The sequence below is a fragment of the Eptesicus fuscus genome, chromosome 11 (genome assembly GCF_027574615.1).
Source record: "Eptesicus fuscus isolate TK198812 chromosome 11, DD_ASM_mEF_20220401, whole genome shotgun sequence".
NCBI lineage: Eukaryota > Metazoa > Chordata > Mammalia > Chiroptera > Vespertilionidae > Eptesicus > Eptesicus fuscus.
The window spans coordinates 12,713,355-12,733,420 of record NC_072483.1 but is presented as its reverse complement, the minus strand read 5'-3'; the positions used below and the strand labels follow the sequence as shown (position 1 = coordinate 12,733,420).

General features: G+C 37.1%; 1 protein-coding gene across 1 annotated transcript in view; it reads left to right on the top strand.

Moving 5' to 3' along the window:
- Window positions 1–20,066, top strand: part of DPP10 (dipeptidyl peptidase like 10) — a 666,829-nt gene that overhangs the window by 621,179 nt on the left and 25,584 nt on the right. Inside the window, exons 17-19 of the mRNA XM_054723381.1 lie at window positions 372–419; window positions 12,090–12,185; window positions 12,293–12,362. Of these exons, the coding sequence (XP_054579356.1) occupies window positions 372–419; window positions 12,090–12,185; window positions 12,293–12,362 (214 nt within the window). The remainder of the gene's footprint in view (window positions 1–371; window positions 420–12,089; window positions 12,186–12,292; window positions 12,363–20,066) is intronic.

The following is a 20,066-nucleotide window of genomic DNA, read 5'->3' as shown; positions in this document are numbered from 1 at the left end:
TGCATGGATTCTTTCTTTCTTGGCTGAGTGGGTAAATAGAATTTAATCTTGCTTGAGCAGATGATGGAGAGGTCAGGGTCATGAACCAGCTTTCTGAATATCTGTGACTAATCTATAAGAGACTAGAGAAAGAGAGAGCTAGGCACATAATATGGGCTTAAAACCATAGAAATATGGATGTATGGGGCATTTTGGATAAGGGGGAATCTTAAAATTAATCTATGCAAATAGTTCATTTCACCCTATGTTCGTGTTTTCTGAATAAAATATCCATAGAAAGGAATGAAATCTAGTGGACTTGCTTCTGTTTCATTACATAATTATTACTTAAATTTCTTTAAAATGTTTATACATATATTTTTAAAATCCAGGTCCAGGGGTCCCAATGGTCAGCCTACATAGCACGGACAATTCAGAAAGTAAGTACATGAACACAGCAATACAAATAGTCATGGTTGGTGCTGGTCTTAGGTATAATATTACTCATTCTGAGTGTCATAGTCTTTGAACCTTCTTCAAAAGAGTCCCCAGCATGGGGAAAGCTGTGTAGCACCATCAACTTGACCTGTATATGCAAAAGCAACAGTAAAGCAAGTGGATTGAGCCAGGTTACAACTAGAATTGGATCTGATATGCCTGAAATAGGGTGTATACTATGTCTCTATTAAATGAGGAGGGACTGATGAGGCCCCTTTAGGGATAGTATTTCATTCTACTATCCCCTTGGTACTCTGGGTTCATTTTTATGGGCCTCATATAAATTATTCATCTAGAGTAGTGGTCGGCAAACTTATTAGTCAACAGAGCCAAATATCAACAGTACAATGATTGAAATTTCTTTTGAGAGCCAAATTTTTTAAACTTAAACTTCTTCTAATGCCACTTCTTCAAAATAGACTTGCCCAGGTCATGGTATTTTGTGGAAGAGCCACACTCAAGGGGCCAAAGAGCTGCATGTGGCTCGTGAGCCGCAGTTTGCCGACCACAGCTCTAGAGCAACACATTTTTTGTAATTCTGGGGAAATTATGAAAAACATAGCATTTTATATTTTTATTCTATTTGTTCCATATATTCATGGCTTTCTAGTTTTATATATATTCATTTATTGTTTAATATATTTATCCAACTGTCTATCATTTATTGGGTGAGCATGTACTTTAGCAAGCCATATGACCGAGGCTGGATGTACCTTGCTGGTAAGACAAGGGCAATATGTTTAAGAACTTAGAGTAGAGTTCTCAGGTAAATACATGGTTGAGCTAATCTTAAAAATGAATATCCAGATTGCTTCCTGCCACACATCCTTCTTTCTTTTTTCCATATTTATTTTCCTTCTTCCAGTTTAACATTTTTATTTAATCAATAATCTTATGCTCTAATAATTTACTGTAGGATACTATAATCTAACAAATTAGGCTTCTACTTATCATTTTATTTAATCCTCAGAACATCTCCTGTAGTAGTTAATTTTATTATTCTATTTTACAGAAGAGGAAATTGAGTCAGAGAGGTTAAATAACTTGGCTAGAGTCATACTAGAAGGTGAGAGAGCCAGGAATCCAGTGTGATAGTCTGGCTCCAGAATAGGGTTTGTCATCACTACTACATAATGACACCTTGTTCGATTGTGTTTTTGTCTCTCACCTCACATCCTATCTAATAATAGACAAATATGCAAATTGACCATGCCTCTGACACACCCACAAGCCACGCCCACAAGCCATGCCCACCATCCAATCAGAGCGAGCATGCAAATTAACCCAAACCAAGATGGCTACAGCCACAGAGAGCAAGATTTCCTAGGTAATAGAGGAAGCCAAGCTTTCTGCAAGCCATTGCAGGCCTAAGCCTCCACTCAAGCTACAAAGTTTCAATTACAGAAGATAAGCAAATTCAAACAAATGGTGGCAGAATGGAGCTTGAGAGAGCAGTCCAGGGTTGCCGGCGGCAACAGGGGAAGCAAAGCTTTCCCCACACCCTGGCCATGTCCACCTGCTTAAGGCAACAAAGTTTCAATTATAACCCCAACAGAAATGGCTGCCAGCCTCGGAGGGAGCCCCAGGCTTGGCTCTGCTCCAGGCTACAAAGTTTCAATTGTAGAAGGAAAATAAATTCCAGATACCAGGGCCTCTGCTTGGGTTGCCACGGGGCGTGGCCGGCCTGCAAACCACCACAGGCCTCCGCTCAGGCCGCCCCATGCCCCAAGGGAACCCCACCTGATCCGGGATACCCTTCAGGGCAAACCAACTGGCCCTCACCCCTGAACCAGGCCTCTATCCTATCTAATAAAAGAGTAATGTGCAGATTGATCATCACTGCAACACACAATATAGCTGCCCCCATGTGGTCAAAGATCCTGCCCCCATGTGGACACAAGATGGCCACCATAAGATGGCCAGCAGGAGAGGGCAGTTGGGAGGCACCCGGCCTGCAAGGGAGGGCAGTTGAGAAGGACCAGGCCTGCAAGGGAGGGCAGTTGGAGGAGATCAACCCTGTAGGAGAGGGCAGTTAGGGGTGACCAGGCCGGCAGAGGAGGGAAGTTAGGGGCAAACAGGCTGGTAGCAGAGTGGTTAGGGGGTGACAGGCTGGCAGGCAGAAGCAGTTAGGGGCAATCAGGAAGGCAGGCAGGCAAGCAGTTGAGAGCCAGCAGTCCTGGATTGTGAGAGGGATGTCCGACTGCCCGTTTAGGCCCGATCCCACCGGTGGAATCGGGCCTAAATGGGCAGTCGGACATCCCTCAAGGGGTCCCATATTAGAGAGGGTACAGGCTGGGCTGAGGGACAACCCCCCTCCGTGCACGAATATATTAAGTAGAAGTTTTATTGAAATGCCTAGATTTAAAGAAGATGCGGGCATAAAAAATACAATGTGGGATTACAAATGTCAATTTTAGAGAACAGAGTAAGACCTTTTATACTAGTCAAGAAAAATAAAAAGGGGCTGTGAACATGTTCTGGTGATTAAATTTCCCTTCAAAAGACAATTGTTAAGATGAAATGTACATTAACTGTAAGAAAATAAATCTTCCGGTTAGTCTCTGTTACCCTACTGAGGCATTAATAACTCATCTTTGGGCCACATGAAGTAGAACATGGCATGAAAAGAAAATTGAAATAAAAAAAATGAAATTTTTTAATAAACATAGAAAACCTTTAAGCCCACTAGTTACCAAAGAAATGCAAAGTAAAATGCTGCTGTGTAATTTTTTCTAACAAATTATAACACCAAAATTTGCATTGCTAATTATGATATAGTGAAGAGTCTCTTAACTTCCTGTTAGAAATATAAATTATAGCAAATATTTTTAATAAATTATAAAAATTATAAGCCTTAAATATTTTATATCTATTCAGTTTTTTCTTTTTAATAGTTTATACTGAGAAAATAACTCTAGATAAAATTATAACAGGGCTATTGATGATCATGGAAAAGCATATATAAATAACAAGAGAGAAAATTTAAAATAAACCTTAATGGAATATGCATTAGTGTGCTGAATATCTTCCATTTTTCCTTCCAGACCACTCTTAATTCTGCTGTACTCTCCCCTGGTCTCTATCCCAGAAATAGAGTGTATGGATGACTTAGGTTCTATTGTAATTTGGATGCCAATTGAACTCAGCTAAAGTGAAGTGAATCATGTAGGTGATTGAAAAAAGGAGAAAGTGATTTAAAAAATCATTGAATTATTTCATGTTGACATATTACAGGTGTCCTCCTTTCACCCCTCTTTGCTCACTCCACCCACCCCCACCTCCCCATCCCTTGGCCTTCACCAAAATATTGTTATTTTCCATGAGGTATGCATAGATGTTGTTTAGCTAATCCCTTCGCTTTCTTTATCCAGCCACTCTCACGCACCTCCCCTTGGGCATTGGTCAGTCTGTTCCGTGAATCCATGCTTCCATTTTGTTTGTCAGTTTATTTTGTTTATTAGATTCCACATATTAGTGAGATCATATGGTATGAGCAAATGATTCTGGTGTAGTGATTCTCCAGCCTTATCCCTGTGGAGTCTTCCAGGTTGCTACAACTTGTGGTTAGAGGTCACTGTGGAACTTTCATACAAACATCTTCAAATAACTGCTCTCTCCCCTTATCTGTAGACCTAGCCACTGTCATACAAGCCCTGGGTTATTGCACTATTTCTTGTGATCCTTTGCCCATTGTCCACATATTTGTAAATAGTCTTTTATTAAAATTTTATAAAATTATTCTAATAAAGTTGCCATTAGTTTCCCATGAGGATAAAAACCATGTTGGGAGGGGACTTGGGGGGCTGGGTGAAAATGATGAAAGGAGAAAGAAAAAAATTGGTAGTTACAAAGGAGTCACAGAATGTAGAGCATAGGGCATATTCCCTATGCTGTAATAACTATGCGTGGTGTCATGGGGGTACCAGAATTATTGCGGAAACACTTTTATAAGTTATATAAATGTCTAACTGCTATGTGCAACCTGAGCATGTGCCCTGATCGAAATCAAACCCGGATGCTTAAGTCCATAGGCCGACGCTCTATCCGCTGAGCCCAACCTGCCAGGACTCTTTAAGAATGTTTAAGTTACATTTCTAAGTGATTAAGGAGTCCAAATGTTTATGCTACTTGAACAAAACTATTTGAAAATGAATAGAAGATCACAGGAAGAAAAAATTTGCAAATGCTAAATAAAATTCATATATATATATATATATATATACTAGAGGCCCATTGCACGAAATCCATGCACAGAGAGGGGGGGTGTCCCTCAGCCCAGCCTGTAACCTCTCTAATCTGGGACTCCTCGAGGGCAGTCGGACATCCTTCTCACAATCCAGGACTGCTGGCTTCCAACTGCTTGCCTGCCTGCCTTCCTGATTGTCCCTAACCGCTTCTGCCTGCCAGCCTGATCACCCCCTAACCACTCCGCTGCCTGATTGATGCCTAACTGCTCCCCTGCCAGCCTGTTTGCCCCCAACTTCCCTCCTCTGCCGGCCTGGTCACCCCTAACTGCCCTCCCCTGCAGGGTTGATCACCTTCAACTTCCCTCCCTTGCAGGCCTGGTGCCTCCCAACTGCCCTCCCCTGATGGCCATCTTGTGGTGACCATCTTGTGTCCACATGGGGGCAGGATCTTTGACCACATGGGGCAGCCATATTGTGTGTTGGAGTGATGGTCAATCTGCATATTACTCTTTTATTAGATAGGATAGAGGCCTGGTGCAGGGGTGGGGGCCAGCTGGTTTGCCCTGAAGGGTGTCCCGGATCAGGATGGGGGTTCCCTTAGGGTGTGGGGCGGCCTGAGCAAGGGGCCTGTGGTGGTTTGCAGGCCAGCCACGCCCCCTGGCGACCCAAGAGGAAGCCCTGGTATCTGGAATTTAGTTACCTTCTACAATTGAAACTTGTAGCCTAGAGCAGAGCCAAGCCTCCTGCTCCCTCCGTGGCTGGCAGCCATTTCTGTTGGGTTTAATTCACCTTCTATAATTGAAACTTTGTAGCCTTAAGTGGAGGCCTGGGCCTGGCCAGGGTCTGCGGAAAGCTTTGCTTTCTCCATTGCCGGGGGCAACACTGGCCTGCTCTCTCCAGCTCCGTGGCTGCCGCCATTTCTGTTAAGATTTGTTTACCTTCTATAATTGAAACTTTGTAGCTTGAGTGGAGGCTTAGGCCTAGCAAGGGCAGGTGGAAAGCTTGGCTTCCTCCGTTGCTTGGGAGACCTTGCTCTCTGTGGCTGTAGCCATCTTGGTTGGGTTTATTTGCATACTCGCCCTGATTGGCTGGTGGGCGTGGCTGGTGGGCATGGCTTAGGTGTAGCAAAGGTGTGGTCATTTTGCATATTACCCTTTTATTAGGTAGGATATATATTAGAGGCCCAATTGCAGGAAGATTCCTACAAGAATAGGACTTCCTGCAGCCAGAGCGAAGCAGAGAAGGGAGCGAAGCCCGCCGAGGGGGGCTTCCCTCCTGTCTCCGCCTCCGCCTCGCTTCCCTCCCATCTCCACTGCCTTGCTCCCTTCTCCGCAGCTTCACTCTCTTCTACAGCGCTTGGCTTCCTTCTACGCTGTCTTCAGTCTTTGCTCTGCTGTCTTCAGTCTTTGTTCTGCTGTCTTCAGTCTTTGCTCTGTGCCTGTGTATGCAAATTAACCACCATCTTTGTTGGGTTAATTTGCATACTCGCTCTGATTGGCTGGTTGGCATAGCAGAGGGATGGTCAATTTGCATGTTTCTCTTTTATTAGTGTAGATATATCTTTTATGATAAAAAAGAAGCCCTTCATTAAAATGCTCAGTGACTTGAGACAAGGTATAAATGTGTACATTTTTACTTTAACCCTTTGGACTCGCTTGCTTTTTTCTCGATTCCTTTATTCTACTCGGGATTTAATTTTTTAAATACCCCAGATTTTACAAAGCATGGCAGTAGAATAAAAAACTAGAGTTTCTTTTCATACAAACTTATTTATTTGGATTTTTTTATATTTCAAATTATTGATACATTCAATACAATTCGACATACGAGCTGCTACCAATGCTAACCGTGTCAAGTCACACTCGACATCCGAGTGCAAAAGGTTAATATTTCAAAAGTCCTTTTGCTTCACATTACTATTGTCCTCTTTCCTGTTTAAATAGTTTATCTTCTTTCTTTATTTTGCATATATGATTCTTTTCTTTTACACTCATTTTTGTCTCTCCTTTGTTTTTCCTTTCTTCCTATTCCATCTCTTTCTTCTCACTTCATGCTTCTACTTTTTCATATGTCCTTTCTTTCTCCTTCGCAGTTTTCTTTTCTCATTGTCTTCTCTTTTCTCCTCAATCCCGCACTTCCTTCTCTTCACAATGTTTTACAAAAAATGTGTATTAAGCATATTTTCTGAATTTGTCATAAAAAATGCTCTCTGCTCTTAATATTTTGAAAATGGCTTTTAAAGTTTCTGTATATTTTTCCTAAATATAATTTATTTTCCTGTGATCACAAATTAATTTTTATGAATAAATAATGGCCTTTGATTTAGAAGTGAAAATTTCTCAACTGCTCCTATACTCATGCAATTAGTTTACATGTAATTAGGTTTATTTTTTCTATTTATATTAGATAGTAAAGAAAAACCATGAGACGTTATCAGTATGTTATTGGAGAGTAGAATGGAGATAGAAATTGAAGTTCAGGAAGGTTGAAGCTTTTAGTAATTGGGAAGGTGAGAACACACCAGCGAGGAAGAAGAGCCAGGGAGAAAGGGCCTTCGCTGTATGTGCAGGGCTGCAAGGATTCTCTGGAGCCTGCTGCTGAGAATGCTGAAAGCATGCAGAGGAAGACGCTCTCTGAACCTTGGAAGTTCGGAGCTCACACAGTGCTGGAGTATGTTCTACTCCCAACCAGGCAGGATACTGTAACGTTTCAGAGAGATCCCAGAAGAAGCTGGCTTTAGCAATAGAATCAAACCATCCACATAGCAAAGGTCACTTAAACCTACACTGAATAAGATATTTGGAATAATAAACCTGACCTGCAAAGAGCCTAAAACATCTGCCAGAAAGAACAAAGCCCAATGATTTTTCAAAGAACAGAGCCAAATACATAACTCAATGCTAACATCAGAACGGTCAGAATCTAATCAAACATTCCTGGCTATGTGATGAAACCAGAAAATATGACTCACAACTAGGAAAACTGACCAGTGAATAGAAACAGATTCAGGAATGTCAGAGATAATGGAACCAGTGACAAATACAGTCAATCTGCTATTATAAATATGTTTAAAAATATCAAGAAGAGTTAGCATAGTGAGAAAAATAGTGATATGGGAAAGTTGGACTGGAACACCTGGTGTTCCTCTGGGCAGGATGGTTCTTGGGCGCTTGTCAGGTGGAGTCAAAGAATGAAACCATGGACGAAAGGTGGTATAGCAAAAGGTGGACATTTATTGAGAAACAAGCACAGACCCCCACATGGGGAGGGGAAAGAGTCCCACTGAGTCCATTTTTTCCATAGTTTATAAAGGCTGCAGTTCTTTGTGCCTTGATATCCCCTCTGATTGGTCATATCCCCCTTAGATCGGTTACTATAGCAACTCTAGAGCACAAACCTCATGTGAAGTAGGTGAGGTTCCTTCCTTCTTCTCCCTTATTGTTCTCCTATTCCCTCTGGGCTTTCTTCCTCCCTCTCTGAATGAGGGCTTCCTTCCCTTTATTCTGTAGATGTACACCTTTCTGCCCTCTCAGCTCCCTTATCTTATGGAAATGTACCCTTTGCTACTCTGTAGCCCTGTGCTTTTTCCACCTCCTTTCAATAGAATATATGATTTAAAGGAACATTCTAAAGTTAACGTATCTGAAAAACACTTCACTGCAAAGTACTAAAATAAAATTAAACCATGCAGAAGAAAAGATCAATGAATTTGAGACATTATCAGAGGAAGCTTTCAGTCACAGAGGAAAAAAAAAAAACAAATGAAAGAAATGAACAGAGCCTAAGTTAATTTATATTTTAAATTGGAGTCAGAAAGGGGAAGCATAAAAAAATATCTGATGAAACTGTGGCCAAATCCAAATTTAATGAAAAGTATAAAATGCTCAATAAACCTTAAGCAGGATAAATCCCAATAGAAAAACAGTGATGAAGAGAAAAAAAAAGACAAAAAGAAAAATTTAAATCATCAAAATTAAAAACACATTATATCCACACATTACATACATAATAGCAAAGCCAAGAATGACTGTGGAGTTTTCTTTAGAAGAAAGTAAACATAAGACAGTAGAACAAAATGTTTAAAATGCAGATGGAAAACACACACACACACACACACACACACACACACACAACAAAAAACCTCAAACTAGAACAATAAAAGTGAATCCAAAATAAAGAATCAAGAATCTGACAATACATTTCTAAATAATTGATAGAGAGCATGGATAGGGCTTGTAGGCAATAATGTGTGTTCCCTAAGGGCGTTATACTAAGGGGAATACACTAGTCGCAGAGGACAAAAACAGCATGATTAAAGCAGAACTGAGAAAAATAATTTAAAAATATTTTGAGCAAAATGAAAATAAAAACACAGATAATTCAAATTTGGGGATACCTAACATTGTGATTAGAAAGAAATGCATGCCTCTAAACTGTTAGTTTATAAGAAACAAAAACTTTGAAATCAATCATCTGAGCCTCCACCTTAAGAAATTAGAAAAAAAAAAAAAAAAAGAGAGAGCAAATTAACACAAAGTAAGGTGTGGGAAGGAAATAATACAGATAAGAATGGAAATAAATTATATAGAAAATAGACAAACAGTAGAGAAATATATGTAAAAACCAAAATATTTTTCTTTTAAAAGGTCAATAAAATTCTAGATAGATTCATATAAAAAGTACACTATCATTATCATTTTTATTAATGGAATAGTTAACAGATTTTAAAGACATTAGAATGATAGTAATGGAATATTACATGTAATTTTATGGCAGTAAATTTGACATCTTATATGAAACAAGTAAATTTCTTTAAAGACATAAGTTGTTAAACAAGCAAACAAGAAGAAATAAAATGTTTAATAACCTGTTATCTATTAAAAATTTTAATTCACAGCTAACATTCTTCCCACAAAGAAAACTCCCATTTGAGTTAGTTTTGCTGATACATGCTGTGAAATATTTAATATATTGATACTAAGCCTACATAAACTCTTAGAAAATATAATGCCAGCATCAACCAGATCCCAAATCCAACAAAGATATTACAAATATAAAAAAATTAATTTTATTCATGAATATAGATACAAAACTTCTTAACTAAATACTAGCAAATAAAATCAAGCCATTTATAAAAGGATAACATATTATGATTATGTGGGGAATCCATGGTAGTTTCAACATTCAACAATCATTAATATAATCCACTATGATATATTGTAAAAGCAAAGAATTTAGAAGAAAGCAATTGATTAATTTGAAAAAAATAATATTCATAATAATAAACATTAATAACTCAAAAAAATAAACTTCTTAACTTGGTAATGGTATCCACAAAAACAGTACAACTGACATACTTAATGTTGAAATATGGAATGCTTTTCCCGTAAGATTGGGAAAAAGGAAGGAATACCTGCTCTCATCCCCTTTATGCAACATTGTATTAGAGGACTTAGCCAGTGAAATAAAGAAAACAATATATAAATAGGTAGAAAAACTGTCTTTATTTGTACAAGACTTACTTGTAAATAAAACAGAAAATAAAAACAAAAATGTAAAATCTACACCCACTCACCCAACTATTAGAAATAATGAATCTATGTATCATGGTTACAGGTGTAGATCAATATACAAAACCAGGTATTTTATAAACTATGATGCAATGCAAAATTAAAAAGTAATTCAAAATACTATTTAAAATAACATCAGAAATCATATAATATTCAATAATAAATATAACAAAAAAAAGTGTAAGTCCCCTAAAATAAAAACAAGCATTTTTGAAAGAAATTAAAGACTCAAGTGGGTATATATACATACACATACATATTTATGGTCTAGAAGGCCCATTTTTAATAGATAAAATATCCCCAATAAATTTATAGATTTAATATATCAATGAGAAATCTAGCTAGTTACTCATACTCCTCCGTGTTTGATGATTGTTCCTCTCTTTTTTTCATACTAGTGGCCTGGTGCACAAATTTATGCACATTGAAAGGAAATTAATTAGAAGAAATATTTTAATATTGTCATTGGCCCTTTCTCTATAATAAAAGTGTCAACCACATTCACCATCGACAATGACAGATGGAAACACACCGGTGCAATTAATGCCAGTGAGAGCTTTATATGTGTCACCCATGTGCAAGCCAACTTAGTTTTTTATAGATATAGAACAAACTTGCTTAATTAGACCTGCTTTCTGATGTAGCTAAACTTTTTCCAGCCCAGTGAAGCACCCCAACTTCTCTTTCAGGTAATTGTCAGCAACACAGCAGTAACTATCAACATGAAGCAGATTATTATTGTAGATCACACAGGGAGAACAAAGGGTAAAATATTTAACTGCAGCAGTGTTTGACTATATTCTGCTCAATGAGAAAACCTGAAATCATTTTCAAGGTCCACCATTTCTTACTTCTTTTCAGTCAGGTCAAGTTTCTAAGCTTTCTAAATCTCCGTTTTTCCAGCTAATGAAAAGAAAATAGGATTCCACTGAGTCTCCTATCTACCTACTCCAGGACTTCTGTGAGGATCAAATGAGATGAAGCTAGGGAAAATGCTTCACAGACATTTGGTTAAAGTGTAAATGTTTCCACCTGGCTATAAAGCAAGCCATGTTCCTGGGCTGAAGAAATTCCAAGGAGGCTAGTCACTAGGGAGAGGAAGCTAGGCGTTGCTACATGACATCATTACCTGGACAGTTGGATACTTAGCATATTAGCCTTTTATATCTATAGATGCTCTCTTGCTACATTGTCAGATTCATTAATTTTCTGCAGTATCTAATATGCTATTAATCTCACCCAGTTTTGTTTCATTAGATCTCATAGTTTTCATGTGTCTCAGATTTTTAACATTTTAAAAAATTTTAACTTGTATCCTTCTCCTTAAATTTCTTTCATATTTTTCCTTAAAGACTTCATGTTTTTTCTATCTTATTAAACACATAAAATATAATTATAATATCTGTTTAAATATAATTATTTATCCATCATATCATTTGTGTCATTCTTAGGTTATTTCTACTGATTAAATTTGGAACTCATCATGTGTGGTATTTTTCTGATATTTTGCATGCTTAGGAATTTTGAATTGGAATCCTGGCTTTCTTAATTTCATCTCATTGGGTGCTTGATAATTTTGTATTCTTTTAAACATAATAAGGAGAGTAGGAACATGATCAGATTTGCATTTTGAAAATGCAAATGCTAATTCTAAGTATAGGGGCAACTGGAGAAAATGTCACCGGAATTCAGTGAGAAAACTGGTGTAGTTATCCAGGAGAGAAATTATGAGCATTTCATCACTGCTTAGCTCAGTGCTGCCAAGTGTAACAGCTGGATAATTATTTGTTGTGTTGCACTGATTCTTGATCAACACACAGCAGTTAGTAATTTGCACTCCCTTTTTGATTTGTAGAATATTTTATATTGGAAAGCAATTCCATGCTAAAGGAAGCTATCCTGAAGAAGATAGTGAAGTCAGAAGTTAAAATGGTTCCTATCGATGACTATGGTAAAGTTCTGTGCATGCTACACTATTTAAAAACAACTTTCTCTGCATCTTATAGTTTTACATATAAATGACTCTACATCTTTAATATTTTGCTCTTTCTTTAAAAGAACTTCCTTTACAGTTGTCCTTTCCCAAAGACTTTACGGACCGAAACAAGTATGCTCTTCTGTTAATAATGTAAGTATTTTATTTATTTTTGAAAAAAAAAAAGGAATCTAAAGATTTTATAATTTTCCTTAAGTCTCACATGACAGCATTCTGATTAAAACAAGCAAACAAAAAATAAACCCAGAAGAAGTGTAGTTAACTGGGCAGCTGTCAGTTGTATGAGTTCCTCAAAGACACAGCCATTAATCGTATGGAGGGATGTGTAATTGTTTTGTCCTTCTTTCATTCCAAATTGAACTGAATGTTACTATTGGGTATAGTGAAATATGTAATTTGGTTTATGTCAGCTTAACAATTGCTCAACCAGACATAAACCAAATTATATACATATTATTTAAGTGATTTTTTTTTTATATTTTATTGATTTTTTTACAGAGAGGAAGAGAGAGTGATAGAGAGTTAGAAACATCGATGAGAGAGAAACATCGATCAGCTGCCTCTTGCACACCCCCCACTGGGGATGTGCCCGCAACCAAGGTACATGCCCTTGACCGGAATCGAACCTGGGACCCTTGAGTCCGCAGGCCGACGCTCTATCCACTGAGCCAAACCGGTTTCGGCTATTTAAGTGATATTGATTGGTGTATAAGTTACTTTCTTGTGGATTTATTTGTCATATCAAAGTTATGCTCACTTCATAAAAGCAATTTTTTATTGTGGTAAAAACACTTAATGTGAGATCTACCTTGTTAAGTATTTGCATTCACAGTACAATATCACTAGCTATAGCCACAATGCTTCACAGCAGATCTCTAGAACGTATTTGGTTTGCATGACTGATACCAGCTACCCATATAGCAACTCCCATTTCCCCTCCCCCCAGCCCCTGGCAGCCACCAGTCTACTGTGTGCTTCTATGAGTTTGACTACACTAGGTACCCCTTGTAAGTGGAATCAGGATGTTTTTGCCCTTCAGTGACTGCTTTACATAGCATAACTTCCTTAAGGTACATCCATGTTGCAACATACATGCCCTTTGTTGTTAATCAGTTGTTTATGTAATATGGAGGAAACATTTCTTTTCATTGCTGAAACATTTGGTTACACTTATATCACTCCCATCAGTTTTCCTTCCTGGATGCTTGGCCTGCAGGAAGTAGTTCTCATGCTCAGAAAACTCAACTATTTGGTATTTCAACATGGAATTGACTCTAGAATTAAATTAATCCATGCTTTCTGTGAGACTATATTGTGGCTGTATGATATTAGGCACAGAGGCCCCTAACAGATAATGGTTCATGAATTTGATATTGATGTAGCATTGTATTCCTGAGAGTTATGCTATTTTCCTTATTAAAAACCCAGCCAGCATATTGCTATGACAGTCTTGAATTATATCAGAGGCTCAGTAGGAATGAACGAAATGACAGTAACATTACTTGTTACGACTACTAGATGCAAGGATAGTATTGAGTCTGTGGAATCAAACTGGTTTGTCATTACTGCCTGTATGTCCTTGAGCACATTACTTAACTTCTTCTAAGGCTCAGTTTCTCCAAATATACCAGCAAGCAAACATTGCAGTAGAGCCTATGTCTTCAGGCTGCTTTTGGATTAAGTGAAATGCATCATATGAAGTGCCTAGCACACATGATTATTATAATGAATGTGATTATAATTCATTATTTAATATAGACTGTATTGATTTTATTTAGTATTTTAATAAGTAGAAGCAATTTTTCACTTCATTTTAATAAGCCAAATAATACAGAAAATAAAATACTTAGTATTTTCACTTGGCCTACTGTTTATTCCTAACTATAATGCTTTGGCCTCAAATGGTTTTTTTATGCCCAGACCTTTCTCCTTTGTCACAAATAGCCAGAAGGTCCCCAAGGGTCTTGGGTCTCTCTGGGGAAGTTCTTATGAGCTCTTTTTTTATGTTAACTTTTTCTTTTGCCTCTTCATTTCACCTTTCTTTTTTCAATCCCTACTTGAACTACATGTGTGACAGATTGAGGGAAATATTTAAGGCATAAAAATGGAACAAAAAAGGGAAAAATTTAACCTCATCTTCTGTTTCAGTCATATTTGCTTTGGGAAAAGGGATTGTCCTTTATATTCAGTGGGAAATATGGTTTCTCTAGGCATCCTTGCTTGAAGGATGAGCCCTTCTGCAGAGGGATGTAGAGACACGTATTCCCTCTCGCACACCCACCGGCCCTGGAAGAGTGTAGCAGTTTGGGAGACAGGTAGACAAGAGCTACAGATTCTCTGTAACTAGAGTCAGAGAAGCCGGCTGGCTGGTCCTGGCATCAGATTTGTGCTTGGCTGTGGGTGATTTTTAGTTCAGGAAAGGAATGTAAGGACTAGCACAAGACTCAGTTTCTCTTGTTAAAAAGGAATAATCAGGTCTTTTGTAGAGGCAGGATGGTAGAGTAAAGGCACTGGCTAAGGAGTTAGGTAGGCCTGGGTTCAAACCCTAACTCATTTACCAATATATTGCTTAAGTTCCTAAGTTTCTGTTTCTTTCTAGATAAACAGGAGATAATGAATGGCATAATTTATATGAACATGTCAACATAGTGATGGGTAGAGCATGAACACTTGTACTTAGTGTTTAATAAATCATAACCATAATCATAGTTATTAGTAGAAGTAGTACTTTTTACTTTTTTTGTTAATCCTCACCTGAGGATATATATATATTTTTTTAACTGATTTTTAGAAAGAGTGTGAGAGAGGGAGAGAGAGAGAGAAACTTCGATGTGAGAGAGACACATTGATTGGTTGCCTCCCACACACGCCCTGGACTGTGTTGGGAATCCAATCTTCAACCCAGGTACGTTCCCTGGACTGGGAATGAAACCCACAACTCTAACCACTGAGTAACATCAGTTAGGGCTATTAGTAGTATTTTTAACATTTAATATTATCACTATATAACATATATAGTTTAGCATCCATAAAGTTTTTTAATAGACATTCATTACTAAAGCAGATAAAATAATTTAGCCAGGGCCCATAGAATTTACTTTGTAACTTTTTGGTTGATGAAGAAAAGAATGAAAATGAGTATCAAGTTATTAGTTTTTATAAGCTGATTATGCTAAATATTAATTTACTTTAATCAAACTGCTCAGTTTTCAGATGAAAATTCTCAGTTTAGTGGAATATGACTTACAAAACTAAACTGAAGACTTTTTAAAATTTTCATTTAAGAAATGATCTATTGTCTTAAGCTGCATGATCATGACTAAAATATTTATACTTGGAAACCTATATGTGTCAGGATGGCTTAAGTGTGAAGTGTTTTGTAACTGTTTGTTAGATTGCCTATAATTTAGAGGCATTGTTTTTCTATAAGGTTAAATCCTGTTTTCAGTGACAAGTGGATTTCTGAATCTACAAAAGAAGATAATGATAATTGATTATTTTTTCCTAAATGGGCAATTAGTGAGGAATAATAAATAAAGTGACAATTATTTAAATGAGACTAAGAGATGATTATATGATTTTGGTATCACAACTTGATTGCTGTTCTGTGCAGTGCATCAAGTTCTCAACAGAATGAGCCTCTTAAGTCACATACACAGATGGATTTACAACCAGGAAATCCTGTGATAAATACATGAGTTGGAGACAGGCCACAGCAAATGCCTGAGTAGCTGGAAGGATGATGGACCTTGAAGAAAGTGACCACTGGCAATTAGCAGACTCCTTTCTGTTAGATATTCATTATTGGACCTCAGAAGAAATGGTCCTCTGAATACCTCTTTGTGTCCATATTATCTAAAACCCAAATCTAATTTCATGGTATTGAAAAGGCTGGTGAATCAAAGGCACAGGGTATTTTACTGTAATAGAAAATCTAAGAAGCATTGTCACTACAAATGTATCTGAGTGGCCTCGATTTTCAGTGGTTTCTATGAGGTCATGACCCCCTTTTCCTTCCCTACTTCTGTTCTCTTTCCAGATGCCTAAACATATTTCTCTAGCCTCTCTGTTTAACATTATAGGGAGTCCTTAGGGGCCCAGTAGTCCATATTCACCTTTATGCACCTATACATATGGAATGGACATACATCTATATTTATTTCAGCATTTATCACTTACAACTGTTATTGTTTATGTTCTTATTTTCTACTAATGAATATGTAATTTAATGCAATGCACATTTACCATGTTGCTTTTATGTGTAGGAAGCTGTACTAATGCCTGTAGAGAGACAAAAAAATGACAAGAATCTTGAAATCTGCAATAGTTTTTTAGATTTGTTAAGTATATCTCCTCAGTGCATAAGCACACATAGAAAAAAGAATCCTTTTAAAACCTACTGACAAACCTATAATTTTCTTAATAGTGCAGGACTGGAGATTATGTGGGTTAACCTACAGTTACAGTGTTTATTTGATAAATACATAAGCATGAATCTAAATGCCAAGACCCTGGTAGAAAGCAATCCAGACAGATGTACTATTATTAAAGATGAAAGGTTGTGTGTTGCTTTGTTTGCTGTCCATGAAGAGAAGTGCTGTTGAACAGAAGTTTCATTCAGTGCTAAGAAATCACCATCTTTTTTCATTTTCTGCTCTTTTAATGTTCAACTTCTCTATGCCACACTTGATAAAGGTCTAACTCATGGAGGTGGTGACGGTTCAACAAGTTAATTTACGGAATGCAGCACACTCTATCTGGCCCCATGACTTGATTCCCTGTCCTTAAACCCATGTCTCTTGAAATTCTAATGAATTCATGGATATCCAGCAAGTTTTATCTTACTGACGCTCTCTTTTGCTCTCCTCACCAGTCCATCTTACAATAATCAATCCAAGCCTTCATATACAACTATATAGCTTTATGTCAGCAGACTCTACATCCATCTTAAACCAAATCATATTGTCCCTTTTCCATTTTATATGATAATTTGTGAGGATGGTTTTATATGTTAATTAAAGAATTTCTGACTCCCACTTGTTTCTGAAGGAAAATCTACAGCTTAGATGTTAGTGTTTAGAAAATTAATTGATAGATTGGCTTATGGAATATCTCATATCTTTTTTTAAATATATTTTATTGATTTTTTACAGAGAGAGAAAGGGAGAGGGATAGAGAATTAGAAACATCGATGAGAGAGAAACATCGATCAGTTGCCTCCTGCACACCCCCTACTGCGGATGTGCCCACAACCAAGGTACATGCCCTTGATCAGAATTGAACCTGGGACCCTTCAGTCCACAGGCCGATACTCTATCCACTGAGCCAAACCGGTTAGGGCTGGAATATTTCATATCTTAAGAAAATTGAAATGCTAAAATCTTTATTTTATGTAATTTATATATTAAACAGTGCCCAACTTATTTGTGTATTTTTATAGCAACTAGCTTTTGTAATAAGAATCACTCCACGCATATGTGTTGAGTGACTAAGTGGATGAGATCCAGAAACAAGATGGACATGGGTGCTATTACAGTTCTAACTGGAGGTCATCATTCATTTTCCTCTAAAGATTTTCATCACTCAATCAATGGGATACATATCAGAATTCTACAACTTGCTCATCTTGATGGAAGAGAGCTGTTTGTCATCTTTTTGGTACAATTTTTTTTTTTAACATTTGTTCTGATTGAAATTATGTAGCTACTCATCTCCAACAGTCAAGATAACATCAATACATGTTTCATACATACACTTTCTTCTCAACAAACAATATGGAAATTGTTTAAAGTTGTGAATAGCATTATGCTCATGAGATCATAATATCTTGACTTGATCATTGAACCCATGGGGTCCAAGAGTCAACACTCTTCCTTTTCAAGCCCATTCAAGGCAGACATCATATCTAGTGGATTCTAATCTGCCACCTTGCTCTCAATCACTCTTTCCCTGCCCCTTTCCCCATTTTTTAGTGTTTTGCTCTATACTCTACTTTTTAGTTGCTTTTTCACTCTGCTCCTAGGTTAAATTTCATGAGATTCGTATCTAAAAATGTGGATCCCCTAACTAAAATCCTCTCTTTTTTTTTTCTCCAGTGGTTAGACATTCACATTCCTAGCACAGCATAAAAAGTCTTCATCCATTTCCTACTTCTCTTTCATCATCATCTTACTTTACCCAGTCCCTAAAGAGAGAGTCAGTGTTCCATATATTTTTTTAAAACTGCTTTATTTTGGAAATACAGGATTCTCAAGCACACCTCTGTGTTTGTTACACAGTCTTCCAGTGTCTTTGATTTCCTTTCCCAAGTGGAAAAGTTCTATTCATAGTTGAAGGTGTGTTTACACATAATCCTATGCATATCTGTATTATTATATTTTTTGGATTAAAAAGTTCTGCCCTTTCCATTACCCAATACTGTCTGCTTTCATCGCCATTCTCAGCAACTGAAAGCAAAGATCATCAAACCCTCTTCTATTTCTACTTCCTCATTCACTCCGTTAGAAATGATTCTAAATTGAAATTGGCCAATGTATAGGAATTAATGTAGTAGGACTTTGACAGCAGAGATGATTTAAAGATTGGTGCTTCCTCCCATTCTATTGCACAATTTCCTATGGTCCCTTTCTCTTCGTTCTCTTCTGCTATTTTCATGTGTAAAAATGTGTATCTGAGGTTAATTTTGTGTGGCTAATACTAATAGTCCATTTTTGAGTTTTATAGCTGGCTCATTAATACCCATGCTGTTCAGTATTTCAGTCTGTGTTCTGCTAAGCTTTTCATTTTTTTGGCTTCCTATGACAATCTAAATAACTTGATTTAAATAACTAGCTTCTGCTTTTCTTCACTCATCTAATGGTAGTGGTTATGCAGTTTTTGTATCATGCTCAGTAGACAATATCTGACTTCTAGTCAAGAGAAACCAAAAGAGCAAAGACAAAGAAGAATGCCTTAGTGACAGAAATAGATGCTGATATGAAGAAGGCTATTCTATCACAAGTAGAAGGAGAAAAGGGGAGAAATAAGAAGAAGAGTAGGGGAAGGATGAAAAAAAATATTAAATTGTATTAATGCAAAATACTTTCAAAAATTAAGAAATCCAAATTCTGGTCAAGAAAAAAAAACTGATTACATTTATTGTCTAAGCAGTTTTTGAATATAAAGAAAACTTGTAAAAACAATAATGCCTCAAAAAGAAAGCCCAAATTCTGTCACAAATTCTATCATCTAGAGAAGTGTTTTAAGATGGAATTCTTTTGTTTTTATGAAGCTGGGATAAGTATATATATATCTGTGGGAACAGGGAATAAAAAACTTAAAGATACAGAGTCACATAAATTATGCTCAAATACACACACACACATGACTGTGTGTATAAAGAAATCAAATACACAAACAAAAAACCAGGAATACAAACATACATCTTTTTATTCTAAATTAACTTGAAGACCCACCCATTTTGAAAAGTAGAAACATTTAATGCAATTTAAGTTTTCTACATTTAGACTAAGCCAAGTTAGAAAAATTTTACTATTGTTACATAAAGGCTCAAGAATTATGAATTCATAGTTGCCTAGGAATGGCCAAATTTGGGAGCTCAGCTTCTATGAGAAGAATGGAAGATGCAAAGGTCAAGTTCCATAGCATTAACCAAAACTGGATTAATAATCTACACTAATAAAAGATAAAGATGCAAACTGACCGTACCATTGTGACACCCACCAGCCAATCAGGGGTGACCATGCAAATCAACCCAACAAAGATGGCGGGTTAATTTGCATATGCAGGTGCTGAGTGGCCGGGGGCAGGGCGGGACACTTGCCTTGTCGCCATGGC